The sequence below is a fragment of the Panthera pardus genome, unplaced genomic scaffold, assembly GCF_024362965.1.
Source record: "Panthera pardus isolate Hobbes unplaced genomic scaffold, ASM2436296v1 HiC_scaffold_27, whole genome shotgun sequence".
Taxonomy (NCBI): Eukaryota; Metazoa; Chordata; class Mammalia; order Carnivora; family Felidae; genus Panthera; species Panthera pardus.
This window is the reverse complement of record NW_026526843.1, coordinates 67,957,687-67,976,518: the sequence shown is the minus strand read 5'-3', so window position 1 is coordinate 67,976,518 and position 18,832 is coordinate 67,957,687. Positions and strand designations below refer to the sequence as shown.

Below are 18,832 nucleotides of genomic sequence, written 5' to 3'. Positions count from 1 at the left end.
TAAGTCCAGTGCTTTGTAAAGCATGCTTATCACTTAATTATAGAATATGTTGGTCATTCTAAAGAAGCCATTTGAGCAATGGGGCAATCAAATGCATCATCAGTGTAACCTCTTTGAGCATCGTGAGGGTGGCTACACTATCTTTGAGAACTCTCAGTATATCCCAAGGGATATGAGACTGAAGGGTACCCCAGTGTTCCACATATTCTTCCTTCTGCTGGCTGACATCCTGATTTCTATTTAAATTCCTTTTTTAAATTTTTTAAGTTCATTTATTTATTTTGATAGAACACGAGCAGGGGAGGGGTGGAGAGAGAGGGAGAGAGAAAATCCGAAGCACACACCATGCTGTCAGCACAGAGCCCAACATGGGGCTCAAACTCACGAACCATGAGATCATGACCTGAGCAGAAGTCAGATGCTCCATCGACTGAACCACCCAGGCGCCCCAATTTTTTTATTTTTTAGAGAGAGAGAGAGCAGGCAGGGCAGAGGGGCAGGGGGTGGGGGGAGAGGGAGGGAGGGATGGAGGGAGGGAGGGAGAGAGAGAGAGGGAGGGAGGGAGAGAGAGAGAGAGAGAGAGAGAGAGAGAGAGAGAGAGAATCTTAAGCAGGCTCCGTGCTCTGTGCAGAGCCTGACCCAGGTTCCATCCCATGACCCAGGTTCATCTCATGACCCTGGGATCATGACCTGAGCTGAAATCGAGAATCAGACACTCAGCCAACTGAGCCCCCAGGCACCCCAACCTTCTAAGTATGGCTAGACATAGAGCACATTTCCCACGGTCCTTAGAATCTTTTTCTGTACCTCAGGTTCGCACTGCTCCTTGGAACACCACAAGGGCTTTCATTGCTGCCATGAAGGGCAAGTGTCTCCTGGAGGTGACTGGGGTGGCAGATCCTACAGGGTGTGGTGAAGGATTCTCCTATGTCAAGATTCCAAACAAACCAACACAGCAGAAGGTGAGACTATCTGAAGTCCTAGAAGCTAAAATATCAAGGGAGGAAGAAATGGAAGTTAAGGAGTGGAGGATCTGGAAAACACCTAACTGACAGGATGACTTAGATGCCTGTTATAAGGGATTCTGCTTATTACAATTCTTGTCTGTTTTGTTTTATGTCTGAGGTAGGATGATAAGGAGCCTCAGCCCGTGAAGAAGACAGTGACAGGAACAGATGCAGATCTCCGTCGCCTTTCTCTGAAAAATGCCAAGCAGCTTCTACGTAAATTTGGCGTGCCTGAGGAAGAGGTGAGTATGGAAGAGGGAAACTTTGAGTTTCCTAGGGGCTTTGTGTATAGAGGGAAAAGGTGGGAGGCAGATGTAAGGAACTATGTGGATAATTTTGTGGTGTAGGTTGTAGTATACTGGATCTTGGATACTTTTTCAGGAGTTAGCTTTCTCAAAGCTTTCTGTTTAACCCGCTTTGGGTGATTTTTAAACTTCTAATTTTTTTTTTTTTTATATTTGAGAGAGAGAGTGCGAGCAGGGGAGGGGCAGAGACAGAGACAGAATCTGAAGCAGGCTTCAGGCTCTGAGCTGTCAGCATAGAGCCCAAGGTGGGGCTCAAACTCACGAGCAGTGAGATCATGCTCTGAGCCGAAGTCAGACACTTAACTGACTAAGCCATTAGGGTGCTCCTGGATGATTTTTATTTATTTATTTATTTCTGTAAGTCTATCTCTCTAAGCATGTGCCTTGGTTTATTCTTTGAAATATTTGAGGATTTATGTATATGTGTGTGTCTACCTCTTTTGTAGATTAAAAAGTTGTCCCGTTGGGAAGTGATCGATGTGGTACGCACAATGTCAACAGAACAGGCCCGCTCTGGAGAGGGGCCCATGAGTAAATTTGCCCGTGGATCAAGGTTTTCTGTGGCTGAGCATCAAGAGCGTTACAAAGAGGAATGTCAGCGCATCTTTGACCTACAGAACAAGTGTGTGTGTTTTAGAAAATCCAAGCCGGATAGGGGAGGGGTGTTGGACAGTGTATTATAATGAAGAGGAGATTACCTGATCATGTGACTAGGGGGTCAGGTATCTGAGATATCGGGTGGTATTTGTTCATAATACTGCTAGGACACCTACTCCTTTCAGAGCAACTCTGCAAAGGTTTTGAATTGGCAAGAGGTGCTAGGTATGAGCTCTAGGTTCCGTGGCAACTTCTGTGGCTTATTCTGTGGCTTCTATTCTGGCAGTTATTACAGTGGTGATAGGGGGTAGTGAGTGTTTTTTCTGAAGGCTTTACTTGTGAGAGGGTGGTATTGCACTATTAAAAATGTTTCTCAGTTTTTCTCAAAGAATTCTGAAAGAGTTGCTGTGCTGCTTCATATTTCAAACTGACTTTATTGACAGATGTCTAGGAAAACTTTGGAACCCTTTTCTCTTAAGGCCCCCATATCTTAGTGGATTTGAGGTATTCCTTTTTAAGGTTGATTTCCCAATTTCCTCCTCTTGCCTAAAACCGTATTTCTTCAGCTCTTTATACACTTTCATATTTTCCCTCCTCTTAGCTTCACGTTTTTTTCTCTTTTTAGAGTTTTGTCATCAACCGAAGTATTATCAACCGACACTGACAGCAGCTCAGCTGAAGACAGTGACTTTGAAGAAATGGGAAAGAACATTGAGAATATGTTGCAGAATAAGAAAACCAGCTCTCAGCTGTCACGTGAACGGGAGGAGCAGGAGCGGAAGGAACTGCAGCGGATGCTACTGGGTGAGGGTAGTGGCTTCACAGGCAAGAAAGAGAAGGATCGAAAAAGTGTAACTAACTGCAGACTAATAACTGAGGCAAAGCTGGAGGCAGAAGAAATAGGGGATGAGTGTAGAAAGGTCTGTAGATGAGGTAGAGCGATTACTGCAAGCTGGACTGTAGGTCTGTCTGTGGGGCACAGATGGAAGACATGCTGCCAGTCTACTACCTGCCTCTGGTCAGTCCACTACCTGCCTCTCGTATGTATCAGGCCTGTCCAAGCCAGGGCTAGCAGTGCTGTACATCATGTGAGCATTCTGGGCATTCCTCCTCGAGAGGAAGAGTTTGTAATACAGAATTTGTGGATGGATTTGGGGAGTTGCCCTTGAACCCTCTGAAATCACATGTAAAATTCTGTACAAGTGTGCCTTTTCTGAGGAGAAGATCCATGGCTTTCAGAAGATTCTCAAAGGGGTCTTAGACCCTAAAAAGAGTTAAAAGTCAACCAAAAATTGCAGAAGTTGAGGGTGGGGATGATTAAGGCCTGAACTGGTTTGGGATAAGGATATTGGGAATGAAAAGAGAAAAATCAAGGTGACCCTAAGATTTCATTCTGGGCCTGCTAGGAAGATGGTGGTCCCATTGATTAAAGTGGTAAATTTCAGAGAAAGAACCAGGTGTGAGAAGGGAGGAAGTAACATGTGGAGTTTGAGATGCCCATGACTTTTCCCAGTACAGGTGTCAAGCAGGCAATTTAAAATTTGGATGTAGATACTGTGAGAGAGGGGATAAAGACTCCAGATGAAGATTTGAATGACTGTTCTCACTCCTAGTAGTGTTTCCTTTGTTTACTCCTCTCTGTAAAAGCTTTATGTAATTTTGTGTTCATACTACTTTGTAAAGATGTGATAAAACCTTTCCATCAGTGTGGTCCTGGACCAGCAGTATCTACATCACATGGGAGCTTGTTAGAAATGCAGAATCTTAGGCCTCACCCCAAACCCTACTGGATTTGAATCTATTTTAATGAGAATTCTCAGGCGATTCCTATTCATTCACATTAAAGTTTGAGAAGCATACTCTAGGCCTTGAGACTCTGGACTTGTTTCTCTGGGACAGTTTTGCCCCCTTGGTGCTTGGGTGATTTTTTTAATTTAATTTTTTATTTTTTTAATGTTTATTTTGGAGAGAGAGAGAGAGAGAAACAGAGTGTGAGCAGGGGAGGGGCAGAGAGAGGGAGACACAGAATCTGAAGCTGGCTCCTGGCTCTGAGCACAGAGCTGGACGTGGGGCTCGAACCCACGAACTGCAAGATCATGACCTGACCCCAAGCTGGACACTTAACCTACTGGGCCACCCAGGCGCCCCATTGAGTGCTTTTCTTTAACGTGAATATCAGCTACTTGCTACTTAGACTTTCTTTTGCTATTCAGAGGACTTCGAATACAGCTACTGTTCTTTTGTCCCCTAAAACAAACATATAGTTCTTTGAGGTCCTTTCAGAACTTCTTGTACTTAATAAAAAATGGGAACATTGGCAGTGGTAAAATGAAGTCAGGAAAGGACAAATCAGTATACCTCGGGCTGGTGGTGACATTGATGCTTTCTGTAGAACCATACTTTTGTGACATGTTGAGCTTCGAGGTTTCCACTCAACTCCAGGAAAAGGACTGTTTGGGTGGTAGGGGGAATGTGTGGAAATCTTTTTCTGCCTTGCAGCAGCAGGTTCAGCAGCATCAGGAAACAATCACAGAGATGATGACACAGCTTCTGTGACTAGTCTTAACTCTTCTGCCACTGGGCGTTGTCTCAAGATTTATCGCACATTTCGAGATGAAGAGGGGAAAGAGTATGTTCGCTGTGAGACAGTTCGAAAGCCAGCTGTCATTGATGCCTATGTACGCATACGGACCACAAAAGATGAGGAATTCATGTGAGTTTGACTCACCACTTTCCAGTATTATAAGGATGATGATTAAAAAGAGGTGGGGAAGGGGGATGAGGTAGCTGCTTGAGTTTTAATGACAGGATTTTCTGTACAGTTGTCCTTGGCTGTCTGTGTTGACTGGGTGCCTTTGAGTTTGAACAGAGCCAAACCACAGGGAGAATTTCAGACTTGCTACCAAATAAAGGAATCTTCAGTTTCACCTGGGTTCTTTGCATTGTGGTCGGTTGGCAGAACTCTCCAGGATTACTCAGGATGTCTCATTCTGAGAGAGGTGTCTCCTGGCATGTGGAAGGCTGATGAGCGGGGGAGGTGGGAGTGCCAGGCAGCCCCTTTTATTTCTGTGTGGATGGATGACTTTAGTTGTGAGATGTTTAGCTGTCAGGACAGTCTTCTTGGCTTGTTTGCTTATGGTCCTGTTCTATTTCCCTCCTTGTCATTTAGTCGAAAGTTTGCCCTTTTTGATGAACAGCATCGAGAAGAGATGCGAAAGGAACGGCGGAGGATTCAAGAGCAGCTTAGGCGGCTGAAGCGGAACCAGGAAAAGGAGAAGCTTAAGGGTCCTCCTGAGAAGAAACCCAAAAAAATGAAGGAGCGTCCTGACCTAAAAGTAAGTATTAATGTGGCATAATCATAGCTAACAAGGCAAAGGAAGAAAGCATATTTTTTCCCTTAGCTTTTGGCATCCTCCCTAACTGGGAATGAGGGCAGTATTGTGGAAAGCTAGTTTGAGTTGGTGTGGCTGTCAGGCAGGTGTTACCGGTACTAGTGTGACTGGTAACAACAACTTAATCTGATGCCATGGGGTATTAATTTTATACTTCATCAGTTGGAAATATTTCCTAGGAGTTGAGATAGGTTTGGTTGAGATAGATTTTTTTATGTGTACATCTGTGTATGTGTGTGTGCGCGTGCGCACACACACACCTTTTTAAAATTGTACATATTGAAAGAAGTAACAGAAAAAAGCCTACAGTACAGGTTGCTTTCCATAACTTTGGTAGGATTTCAGATATTACTCTACAACGTAACTGTAATGTATACGATAAAATGAGGGAACTACGATATAGTGGAAAGAGCCATGGACTTGGAAACAGAAGATCTGGCTTTGGGTTCTGGTTCTGCCATTTAGTTGCTCTGTGACCTTAACCTTACCATACGTGTTTTTCTCTTCTATAAAATACGATACCTGTCTCATAGTGTTGTTGGAGTAAGGGATACAATGCATGAGAAGCACTTTATAAACTGTGAAATTCTCAGTAAATGTAAATTGCTGGTAACATGGACCAAGGTCTTTAAATATTTTCAACTTCCTTTCTTTTTTAAAAAAATTTTTAATGTTTATTTATATGTGAGAGAGAGAGAGCACACACAAGCAGGGGAGGGGCAGAGAGAGAGGGAGACAACAGAATCTGAAGCAGGCTCCAGGCTCTAGGCTCTGAACTGTCAGCACAGAGCCCGATGTGGGGCTTGAACCCACAAACTGAAATCATGACCTGAGCTGAAGTCAGGTGCTTAACTGACTGAGCCACCCAGGCGCCCCTCAAGTTCCTTTCTTATATATGGTATTCAATAAATATGATAGAGTATTGACCCTATTTTACAGATGAAACTGAGGTCAGTTGCAAAGCTGAGATAGAGACTTGGTATTATCCTTTTCCTTGGGACTGGAAATATACCTTGGGCTTCCAAGAGACTTTCTCCTGCATATTTAACATTTTCATACTTTACAACTTAAATTGAGGGTAGAAATCCTCTCCCTTTTCTTCCTCACTTGATTTTTTTTTAAATGTCCAGTCTCTGGGGGTGCCTGGGTGGCTTAGTTGGTTAGGCATCCAGCTTCGGCTCAGGTCATGATCTTATGGTTCGTGAGTTCGAGCCCCTCGTTGGGCTCTTGCTGACTGCTCAGAGCCTGGAACCTGCTTCAGATTCTGTGTCTCCCTCTTTCTCTGCCCTTCCCCTGCTCACGCTGTCTCTATCTCTCAAAAATAAATAAACATTAAAAAAATTTTTTTAAACGCCCAGTCTCTGTATTTTATTTTTAATGTGTCATTTCCATACACGCTCTTTTTGTCTAGTGGCTTCTGGTTAAAAGGTGTAGAACAGTTCTGTTACAACAGGAGTTCTGCACCTGCCTTTGTTTCTCTCCTGCCTTCTATGTATCTTGTAAAGCGAATCTCATGTGGCCTGTTTACCTCTGACACGCTGATACTTTCCCTTTTGCAGCTGAAGTGTGGGGCTTGTGGTGCCATTGGGCACATGAGGACAAACAAATTCTGCCCCCTCTACTATCAAACAAATGCTCCACCCTCCAACCCTGTTGCCATGACAGAGGAGCAGGAGGAGGAGCTGGAAAAGACCGTCATTCATAATGATAATGAAGAACTTATCAAGGTTGAAGGGACCAAGATCGTCTTGGGGAAACAGCTGATTGAGAGGTAAGAGCACACAGAAAGCTCTGTGGAGAGATCTGTCGGAGGTTGAAGGGGGGCAGGGGTTGATATGATGGGTCCTCTGAAGTGGAACTGAGGGCATAGGTGTTTTGATGGATTTTCCTCAGTGATTGTTTCCAGTAATGAAAATTATGGTCTTTTGTCATAAAGCACTCTTTAGGCTCTCCTGCTTGCCTTGGGGCATGCTACCTAACTTACTGAGTCTCCACTTCCTTATTTACGAAATAAAACCACCTTTACCAGCGTAGTTGTGAAGGTAAAATGAGAGGTTATATAAGCATGTAGTACAGTGCCTGGCATAGAGTACTTCCAGGCACTCACTATATTTGTAGTCCTTAATCTCAGTGTTCTTTTTTTTAACGTTTATTTATTTTTGAAAGAGAGACAGTACAAGCAGGGGAGGGGCAGAGAGAGAGGGAGACGCAGAATGCGAAGTGGGCTCTGGGCTCTGAGCTGTCAGCACAGAGCCTGATGCAGGGCTCGAACCCACAAACTGCGGGATCACCACCTGAGCCAAAGTCAGATGCTTAACTGACTGAGCCACCGAGGCGCCCCTCCTAATCTCAGTGTTCTCATAATGGACCACCCAGAAAGATTAAGGAGACATAAACTATGTTATCCCTACCTGTCTCTTGCTCTCAGAGAATGTAACAGATAATCAAGTGGAGAAGTTTTTAAATTAAAAACATTTTCCCCCTAACTTTTTAGTTAGAAACTTGCAAACCTAAAGAAAAGTTGAAAGAATAATAGAGTGTATCATTCCTCTAAAGTTACAGTTAATGTTTGTCATGTTTGTTTCATTTTTATGTATCTAAAACTTTTTTTTGCTGAACTCTTTGGAAATAAGTTGCAGGCATCTTGCTGTTTCACTCATAAATACCACACATTGTCTAAGACTAAGGACATGACATACCATTACACCTAAGAAAAATAACATTGGGTCAGTAGTATCTAATATTTGGTTCTTATTTAAATTTCTCTGGTTGTCTTAGTGTCCTTTTGGCCTGCCCCACCTCCAGTTTAGGATCCAATCCCAGTTCAAACATTAAGTATTTTGAATACTTCTTAATCTAGAACTGTTCTCTGCCTATTTTGGTTTCCATGGCATTGAAATTTTTGAAGAGTCCAGGCCAGTTGTCTCCTAAGATAGCCCATATTCTGGATTTGTCTGTTTTCTCATTGATTACATTTGGATTAAATGTCTTTGGCAAGATTACTACATAGGTGATAATATGTACTTACTGCACCACATCAAGAAGCATATAATGTCAGGCTTTCTCACTATTTTGATCATTTTGTTTAAGTGGTGGTCCCTAGAACTCTCTTATGATAAAGGTATGTTTTTCCCTTTGTAATTAGCACGTGGGTGAATATCCTGTTCCCTAACAATCTTTCTCTCCGTAGTGTAGCATCCGTTGATGATCACTGCCTAACTCAGTTATTACATTGAGGGTTGCAAAACCATGGTTTTTCTAATTATAGCATTCTTTCTACATTAACTGGCATTCTATAAAGAAGAGCTCTTTTTTCCTTTTTGTTTGAGTATTACTACGGATTCTGAAATTCTTCCTTTTGTAAACTTAATGTAATATAATTTATTAACACTATTTTATGGTATTTATTTATTTTTTAATGTATGAAATTTATTGTCAAATTGGTTTCCATATAACACCCAGTGCTCATCCCAAAAGATGCCCTCTTTAATACCCATCACCTACCCTCCTCTCCCTCCCACCCCCCATCAACCCTCAGTTTGTTCTCAGTTTTTAAGAGTCTCTTATGCTTTGTCTCTCATCCACTCTAACCTCTTTTTTTTTCCCTTCCCTTCCCCCATGGGTTTTTGTTAAGTTTCTCAGGATCCACATAAGAGTGAAGACATATGGTATCTGTCTTTCTCTGTATGGCTTATTCACTTAGCGTCACACTCTCCAGTTCCATCCACGTTGCTACAAAGGGCCATATTTCATTCTTTCTCATCGCCACATAGTACTCCATTGTATTAACACTATTTTAATTGATCCCCATATTGTCTCAAATTTGACCTCTTAAAGCCAGATCCTGTGTCCTTGTGAGAACTTATTTGCTTTCCAACACAAAATGTTCTAGGCTGTCCTTGAAATTTCCCTGTTCAAGACCTAGAATCAGCCATTTCTTCAAAGAGCCCTGGTTCCTTTTATTGGGGAATGGTATTTAGAACCATGATTTAGGTGTTAAGTGTGCTCATTGCCACTGAGATGTCCTTGCTTCTAGGCTTTTAGTGGACGGAACTAGGAAATAAATATATATTGCAAGTCACATATCAAAACCTTCATATCAAAACTTCCAATTCAAATTATATCTACAGAGTCTTCCTCTTATTCCCCCATTCATATTTGTATCCTTTCTCTGGTTCCTGGCATCAAGATGTTGAATCATTTGCTCTGTCTGTACATCTGTTATGTACAAAATAGTCTGAGAATTACAATACCAGTACCACTAACAACAAAACTTTAAAGTAGATTCAAGGTGTTTGCTCTGGTTTGTTGTCCTTAGGTTATATGCCACTAATCAATTTGATACATAGTTATATTCATTTGTTCTTTTTCTTATTGAGGTAAAATTGGTATATAACGTAAATTTCAGATGTACAATATTATAAATCACTCCTATTAAGTTCGGGACTCTTTTCCATTCTTGGTTTAATTTATCAGTATCTGTAATAGTATGTTTTGAAGCACATTAGAAAAGGAAAATGTAGCCTCTTGATTCTGTGCGACGGAAAGGAAGAAGGTGGATGGTCTTTTAATGATTGAGGGAAACTCAAACTCATTTTTATTTCAAACCAAATTTTAATTTCTTCCTTGTTTCCATTGTAAGTAAGTTCAGCTTCCTAGCCCTTGAACCCTAAAGTAGAATGTTGGAGCTGGAAGGATTCTTGAAATTCCTTTATCCCAGTTCCCTTATCTTCCAAATAGGAAACTGAGGTGAAGTTGTGGCTTGCCTAGTTCTTTATTATTTGGAGATCATATGAGGCCTTGCCTGATCTGAGCCTTAGAATGTGGATATCTGGCCTTTGGTTTGGCTTTTTCCTCCCCTGGCTCATGCTCAGGTACTTTGGACTTCTTCATTGTAGTTGGTTTTTTTCTGGGGACTAGAGATACGGACTTAATGCTACGAAAGTGTTATTGATTACAGTGCAGATGAGGTTCGCAGAAAATCTCTGGTTCTCAAGTTCCCCAAACAGCAACTTCCTCCCAAGAAGAAACGGCGAGTTGGAACCACTGTTCACTGTGACTACTTAAATGTGAGTATCTGCATTGCTGCCTTCTGACCAGACGGGATTCTCATTGATTCCTCCAGCCCTCTAACCCATGGCTCTGGCACAGCCTTGGATTCTCCCTTTGGCCTTGCCCTGAAAATTATGCATACTGTTCATTACAAGATTTGTAGGCTGTAACCAGAAAGTACTATTTTTTTTGTTTTTCTTACCTAATGGAGCACTCTGATTTCTCGTTTCTCCTTAGAGACCTCATAAGTCCATCCACCGACGCCGGACAGACCCAATGGTGACATTGTCATCCATCTTGGAGTCTATCATCAATGACATGAGAGATCTTCCAAATGTGAGTTCATTGCATTCATGTCTACAGTAGGAATGGTAAGGCTCTTTGTTGTGTCTGTGATTTCAGATAGAGGACAGTAGAGTACAGGCCAGGAACTCCTCTAATTCTTTCAGATGTAGTTTTTTTGGTTTTTTTAATAGTTTAGTAGAGGAAACAGACACCTACCTGCTTCATCTAGAAAGATTTCTTTGAGAGTTGATGGCGAGGTAGACAGGTAAAATGTGAGTCTTCAGGAATTGGCTCTGGCAAGTGCTCTTTTGCTCACGGATAATGCTATTTCTTGTTGGCACAGACCTACCCTTTTCACACTCCAGTCAATGCAAAGGTTGTAAAGGACTACTACAAAATCATCACTCGACCAATGGATTTACAGACACTCCGTGAAAATGTACGTAAACGCCTCTACCCATCTCGGGAAGAGTTCAGAGAACATTTGGAGCTAATTGTGAAAAACAGTGCAACCTACAATGGTAAGAATCACCTGTTCTTTGACTGCAAAGGTCACCTTTCAGTGACCTAGTCACCTTACTAGTCCTAAATTCAGACTAGTTTGGACTGACTGAAAGGATCTACAGTGTATTATGCATCTTGGGGTCAAGAAAATTAGTGCACATTTTTTGTCATTTATTATTGCTTCTTTTTAGTCCCACTTTTGAGTATATTCTCTGGAGAATTTGGAGTCTATCTTTTGAAATGAAACAATTGCATGGAGATTAGTGGCAGGAAGAAGTAGGCCTAATTAAGTGGAAAGGAGAGACAGTGTGGATGGAATCTGCAGTGTGTGTCCCTGTGACTGTGTTTGTTGTGAGTCTTTGATTTGATCTACAGATTTGTTAATAGGGGCTATTATATGTTCACTTTGCTCAAAAGCTGGAAAGGGAAGGAGAAAGAAATCTGCTCTCTGAGTCTTAAAATAGGGAAAACAGTACAGTTTCTGCATATAAGGGAGATAAAGTTTCTGGTCTCCAGTTGGATCCTTGAGCACAGATTCATGTATATAAGCGTGGGGATTAAGAGTACAGCCAGAGAATGAGTCATGGCTCTGCCACTTACTAATTAAGTTAACCTTAGACAAGTTCTTAAACAAGTTGCCCTAGACAGCCTCTCACAGCCTTCTCAGTATTGTCATCTGTAAACATGGGACAATAGAAGTGTCTAGATTCTGTGACCTTTCATAAGCAGGCCTGACCTGTTTATCTAGTCTCTTGTCCAATGCCTGGCTCCCACACCTACTAGAGATTCCTGCCACATTTCACTAAATATCCTGTTGTCATTTCTTCATGCCTCTTGCACAGTCTGTGCCCTGTCTGGAATGCCCTTTCTTCCCTTTTGGTGATAAATTTCCATTCATATTTTCCAGACCAATTTATATCATCTCTTCATGGAGACTTATGCAGACTGCCCAAAATACCATTTTTTGATCCTCCGTGCTCCCCAGCACAATTAAATCAACTTTTATGAGTCTTACTATGTTGTATACAGTTATTTATATATCCTAATCTCCCACCACTTTGTGACCTCCTGGAGAGACTATGTCCTATTCATCTTTATATTCTCTGGCAGAGTGCTGGACACGCACAAGGGAAGAATACATTGGTTAGGCCCAACTGTCATTCAAATTATAAGGATAAATACTTAAAGACAGTCAAATTGGGGGTGGCTCAGTCGGTTCAATGTTCGACTCTCGATCTCTGCTTGGGTCATGATCCTAGGGTTGTGGGATCGAGCCCTGTGTTGGGCTCTGCATTGAGCATGGAGCCTGCTTAAGATTCTCTCTCTCCCTCTCTGTCCCTCTCCCTCACTCTGTCTATCTCTCTCTAAAAAAAAAGAAAAGAAAAATCAAATTGAAACAGGAATGGAAAGGTGTAAGAGTCGACTTTGAAAATACAGAGCTGAAGTACCTGTGGGTCATTTAGGTGGAGATGTTAGTAAAAAAATTAGAAGTAAAGATTTTTTCATAGCCTTACATTCCCCCCCCCCCCAGCTCAATTCTCTTTCTTCCTCAAACCTGTTGCTGATAATCGTAATAGTAGCAGTATTACCAGTGGCTCCAAGTATTTAACTTGCATCGTTTTATTTCACCTTAAGAAATCTGAAATGGGTACTATTATAATCCTTATTTTTATGGATAAACAGATAAGCCTGTAGTGTTTAAATAACTTCACTAAGGTGGTCACACTGCTAAAAAGTGGCAGAGATGTGAATCCAGGTATATCTAACTCCAGAGCCTATGCTCTTTTTTTTTTAAGGTTATTTATTTATTTTTGAGAGAGAGAGAGAGAGAGGAAGGGGCAGAGTGCGAGGGAGAGAAAGAATCCCAAGTAGGCTCTGCGCTGTCAGCACAGAGCCCAATGTGGGGCTCAATCTCATGAACAGTGAGGCCGTGACCTGAGCTGAAACCAAGAGTCGGATGCTTAACCAACTGAGCCACCTAGGCGCCCCAGAGCCTATGCTTTTAACCACTATGTTTCATATACTCTTCTCTATTTATTCACTTCCTGTTCACACCTTACAACCCTGAAGTTGCCTTCCACAGAAGTACCAGTAACCTCCCAATTGCTGGATCAAGTGGCCACATTCCAGAAATGCCTGTTTACTTAAACAACTTTATAGAGACATAATTCACGTATTATACAATCTATGCATTTACTTATTTATTTATTTTTAAATATTTACTTATTTTTGAGAGAACATGCGTGTGAGTGGGGAGAGGGGCAGAGAGGGAGGGGGACAGAGGATCTGAAGTAGGCTCTGAGCCGAACAGCCGAGAGCCTGATGCAGGGCTCGAACTCATAAACCGTGAGATTATGACCTGAGCCAAAGTCAGATGCTTAATCAACTGAGCTACTCAGGAGCTCCCAATTCACGCATTTAAAGGGATCAGTTTTAATATGTCTTACCCACATGGTAGCATGTATCAGTACTTCATCCCTTTTTATCATCACCTAATATTCCATTGTATAGATATACCCCATTTTAAAAATTTGTTCATCAGTTTGTAGCCATCTGCATTATTTATACTTTCTGATTAGTACAAAAAATGCTGCTGTGAACATTTGTGTACAAGCTTTTGTGTACACATTTGTTTTCATTTCTCCTAGATATATATCTAGGAGTTGAATTGCTGGTAACACATGGAAGCTCTATGTTTAACTTTTTGATGGGGCGCCTGGGTGGCTCAGTTGGTTGAGCATCTGACTTGATTTCTGCTCAGGTCATGATCCCAGGGATGTGGGATCGAGCCCCATGTTGGGCTTCATTCTGAGTGTGGAGGCTGCTTGAGATTCTCTCTCTTTCTCCCTCTCCGTCTCCGTCTCCCTCCCTTTCTGCCCTTCTCCCCCGCCCCACTTGTGAGCTCTTTCTCTTAAAAAAAAAAAAAGTTTAAAAAAAACTTGGGGCATCTGGGTGGCTCAGTCAGAGTGTCCAATGCTTGATTCCGGCTCAGGTCATGATCTCATGGTTCATGAGATCGAGCCCCACACTAGGCTCCATGCTGACAGCACGTGCTGACAGCCCTCTCTCTCTGTCACTCTCCCGCTCACATGTTCTCTCTCTCTCAAAATAAGCTTTAAAAAAAAAAACTTTCTGAGAAACAGTCAAATAGTTTTCCAGAGCAACTGCAGCATTTTATAACCCCGTCAGCAGTGTGTAAGGGTTATGATTTCTGCACATCCTTGTCACCACTTGTTATTATTCATGTTTTTTATTCTAGCCATCTTGGTGAATGTGAAGTGGTATTGTGGTTTTGATCCATATCTCCATAATGACTAATGACATTGAACATCTTCCCCCCCGTTTTACTGAGATAGAATTGACATATAGCACTGTGTAAGTTTAAGGTGTATGGCATAATGGTTTGACTTAATGTAGTGTGAAAGGTTTACTGCAGTAAGTTTAGTAAGCATCTGTCATCTCATATAGATACAGTAAAAAGCAAAAAAAAAATTTCTTCCTTGTGATGAAAACTCTTAGGATTAACTCTCAACAGTTTTACTGTATATCATACAGCAGCGTTAACTGTCAAGTAGTCGTCATGCTGTACATTACATCCCTAGTGCTTATTTCTCTTACGATGGGAACTTTGTACCTTTGGACTACCTTCCTCCAATGTCCCTATCCTCTACCCCCTGCCTCTGGTAGCCACAAGTCTCATTTCTTTTTTATGAGTTTTTAAAAATTTTTTAAGCTTATTTATGTATTTTTTGAGAGAGACAGAGACAGCACAAGTGGGGGAGGGGCAGAGAGAGAGGGAGACAGAGAATTCCAAGCAGGCTCTGCACTGCACGTCAGCACAAAGCCAGACATGGGGCTCGAACTCACAAAACCGTGAGATCATGACCTGAACCGAAATCAAGAGTTGGACACTTAACCAACTGAGCCACCCAGGCACCCCTATGAGTATTTTCAAGATTCTACACATAAAGTGAGATCACACAGTCTTTGTCTTTGATGTTAAGCATCTTTGCATGTGCTTAGAAATCTTTCTTGAACTTTAGTGTATTTGGCACTATTGGTCACTTGTTGCTCCTTGATACTCTCTTCTCTCTTTTCCAGGAGTATTTTCTCTAATTACTTCCCATCTTTTTCATTCCCATGACTTCAACCACCATATATCCACTGATATCACTGTCTCCAGCCCATACCTCTCTTCTGAGTTCCATACTCATTTTCCAGTTGCCTGCCAGACATGTCCATTTTTCAGTGCCCTACTGGCAACTCTTTATCCGATTGCTTTATTTAGATTGATGATATTACCATCCTTTCTTAAAGTTTATTTTTAATTTACATCCAAGTTAGCATATAGTGCAATAATGATTTCAGGAGTAGATTCTAGTGATTCATCCCCTATGTATAATACCCAGTGTTCGTTGATATTACCATCCTTCTAGTTGTACAATCTAGAAATGATGGTCATTGTTGGTTCTACCCTCTCTTCCCCACACTCCTAGATCACTAAATCCTATAAATTGTATCCTCGATGGTTTGCTGGAATACATCCCCTTCTTTTCAGTCTCTGTTACTCCTATCTCAGTTGAAGCCCTTGTCATTTCTTATTCAACCCTTTGCAACAGCTTCCAGACTTTCCTTTTGTTGCTTGTCTTAATTTTTCATGCTGTTTTTTTAAATGTTTGAGAGAGGGAAAGCAAACAGGTAAAGGGTGGAGAGAGAAGCAGAGAGAATCTCAAGCAGGCTCTGTGCTGTCCATGCAGAACTGGACACAGGGCTCCATCTCACAAATTGTGAGGTCATGACCTGAACTGAAGTCAAGAGTCGGCTGCTCAACCTACTGAGCCACCCAGGCACCCCAGTTCTTCACATTATTGATAAGGGTATTTTTTTCTAAAACACAAATTTGAAAAATTATTTTCCAGTATAAAATCCTTAGTGTCTTTCTATCGCCTATGAGACCTCTATAATATGGCCCCTTCCAAGTTCCATTTCCTATTTCTCCTCCACACATACCTGTATTGCAGTTGTACCAAACTACTTGTGGTTCTTGTGAACTGTGTTGCTTCATGTTTCTATTAATTTGCTTACTTTATACTTTTGTACACTTTTTCTTCTCTCTGGAATGTCTGTCTACCCTGTTGTCTATCTGATGGACCTCTACTCTTCATTAATGACAGGACTCATGTCAGTCACAGCAAGCCTTCCCTGCTTCCCAGTATGCAGATTTAATTGTAAAACAACTTACAACACATCTCATATGCAACCCTACCATATTTCGTAGCACCAGTGTATTTCTCTGTTTGCACTTATGCTCAGGTTTCTATTTCTCTCTGTAGGTATACATGTACATATACACAGAAGTATACAGAAGTAGAGAGAGAATAAACCTCAGCACACCTATTCATCTAGTTCAACAATTACTCTCATATGGCCGATCCCTGTTTATTTAGTCTGTATTTCCAGATGTTTTATCATTTCATGCATAGATACTTCAAGCACTCGTACTCTGTCTTGGCAATTATTTATTTTTATGTCATTTGACCCAAGAACTAAGGTAGGAACTGTGTCTTATTTTCCCTTCATTCCCATCACTGACCACATCACACACCATCATTAATCATTTGTTGGATGAATAAACAAATGAATGCTAAATTAATTACTTGAGACTAGAGTTGAGGTTTGGGGTCTGTGGAGGAACACTTACATAAAAGAATAGACAGAGGAAGATCATCCAGCAAAGGATACTTGAAGCAGTCCGAATTATTCTAGATGAATAATGTGAGTAGAATTCTAGATGAATTCTTGACTGTCTCTATAACGAGCTTGAATCAGGGAAGCCATAAGTGGGGAGTGGAAGAAATAGTTCAAGGATTTTCTGAAGCTCTTGTTATGGATTTCAGGGAAGCTAAATAGTCTCAGATGGGATGGAGAGTCTTTAATGACAAAGGCTTTGGATTAGCCATATGTTGGGAGGACATCACAAACCATGAGTTCTGTAAACAAAAATTACAATCACAAATTTTATATGCTAAGTATGGAAAGATTGTAAATCATACATTGATCTCCTCAGCCATCCTTAAACAAATTATCATGCCAATCCACTGTATCATTTTCAAGGTATTAAAGGCAGTGGTATCAATAATAGTGCTGTTGGATATATGTTAATAAGGAAGTTAAAATTAGTTTATTCATCCATGCTGTGTATCTGCCATGTGTTACCGCTGAAAAAATGGTGATAAGACTGGTATATCTGTATAACCTAGTAGCTAGGCTGGTGCCTGGCACATATTAGGTGTTTTAAGTAAATGTGTTAAAAGTCTCGAGTGGTATTGGCACCTCTCACCTCCCGTTTTTAATGGTCTCATCTCTTATTGTTACTCTATACATTTAGGTCCGAAGCACTCATTGACTCAGATCTCTCAATCCATGCTGGATCTCTGTGATGAAAAACTCAAAGAGGTAAGATACTTAAAATGAGAGAAAAGCAGTGGAATTTGAAGGTGGCTAGTAAGCAGGGTTGAGGAAGGAGGGAATGTAATAGAAGGAAGAGTAGAGAAATGTGAGAGTAGTAGATCTTTAGTATGTTAGAGAAGAAGGGACGTTAGAAATCGTATAATCCCTTTTTTTGTAGATGGAGAAACTGAGATCCATAGAAGGAAATTACTTGCCCTGGGCATTATGGTTATTAAGTAGTATAGCTAGGATTGAAATCTAGAACCCACATAACTTTAGAAAGGGCCAAGGAAAGTAAATTCCCAAGAAGTCAGAGCTAAGAGACTGTGTTTTGGCAGAGAGGACCTTTAATTTTTAACAGATTATCTATATTCCATTTTTTTACCCCCCCAAATGGTACGTTTATAAGCTGACAAAAATGGAAGTATGATTATGATGTTAATACTGAAGTAGACATTTCATAAAAGAGGATAATCAGACGGCTGATAAACACGGAAAGATTCCCAAATTGATTGATCATTGGGAAAATGCAAATTTAAAAATAATTTAAAAAACTGACAGTAATAAGTGTTGATGAGGATGTGGAGCAATTGGAACACAAACTTATTCCCAGTATAGTCTGAAATGGATTTATTGGATTAGCTCCCTTTACGTAAAAGTCACTAATCAGCAATATGTCCAGTGTTTTCAGCAACAGTTTTACAGCAAAAACAGTGTGATAGTAAAACCTAACTTGGTGAAGGTGTTTTTGTTGTGGGAACTAAGCTATCAATTCCCAGGGATGTATATTTTGGTAATCTACAAGAATAGACGATAGAATACCTAAAGGATCGATTGGTACATCCCTTTTGATCCTCTTAGTAGAATATCATTTCTCTTATCTGAAATTTCTGCCTGGAATTGAACTTGACAGTTTAAAGTTAGACTTTTTGAGAAACTTAACAGAAGACCATCAGGGAAGAGAAGGGAAAAAAAATAGTTACAAACAGAGAGGGAGGGAGGCAAACCATAAGAGACTCTTAAATACAGAGAACAAAATGAGGGTTGATGGGGGGTGGGGGGAGGAGAAAGTGGGTGATGGGCATTGAGGAGGGCACCTGTTGGGATGAACACTGGGTGTTGTATGGAAGCCAGTTTGACAATAAATTATATTAAATAAATAAATAAGTAAATAAATAAAGTTAGGCTTTTTTGGGCAAGGGCAATAGGCGACTGAACCATAAATTATCCATAATTTTCT

General features: G+C 41.0%; 1 protein-coding gene across 8 annotated transcripts in view; it reads left to right on the top strand.

Annotated features, from left to right (window-relative positions):
• TAF1 (TATA-box binding protein associated factor 1) overlaps window positions 1–18,832 on the top strand; it is an 82,050-nt gene that overhangs the window by 21,711 nt on the left and 41,507 nt on the right. For 7 of the 8 annotated variants that reach the window (XR_002074906.2, XM_019428706.2, XM_053891489.1 and 4 more), the window contains exons 19-29: window positions 813–962; window positions 1,130–1,249; window positions 1,759–1,934; window positions 2,535–2,713; window positions 4,409–4,622; window positions 5,079–5,244; window positions 6,861–7,072; window positions 10,262–10,370; window positions 10,591–10,689; window positions 10,982–11,159; window positions 17,531–17,598. Coding sequence is in view for 7 of the 8 variants with exons in the window: in XM_019428706.2 (XP_019284251.2) it covers window positions 813–962; window positions 1,130–1,249; window positions 1,759–1,934; window positions 2,535–2,713; window positions 4,409–4,622; window positions 5,079–5,244; window positions 6,861–7,072; window positions 10,262–10,370; window positions 10,591–10,689; window positions 10,982–11,159; window positions 17,531–17,598 (1,671 nt within the window). In the remaining variant the exon portion in view is untranslated. The remainder of the gene's footprint in view (window positions 1–812; window positions 963–1,129; window positions 1,250–1,758; window positions 1,935–2,534; window positions 2,714–4,408; window positions 4,623–5,078; window positions 5,245–6,860; window positions 7,073–10,261; window positions 10,371–10,590; window positions 10,690–10,981; window positions 11,160–17,530; window positions 17,599–18,832) is intronic. The other variant, XM_053891488.1, reaches the window with a different exon arrangement.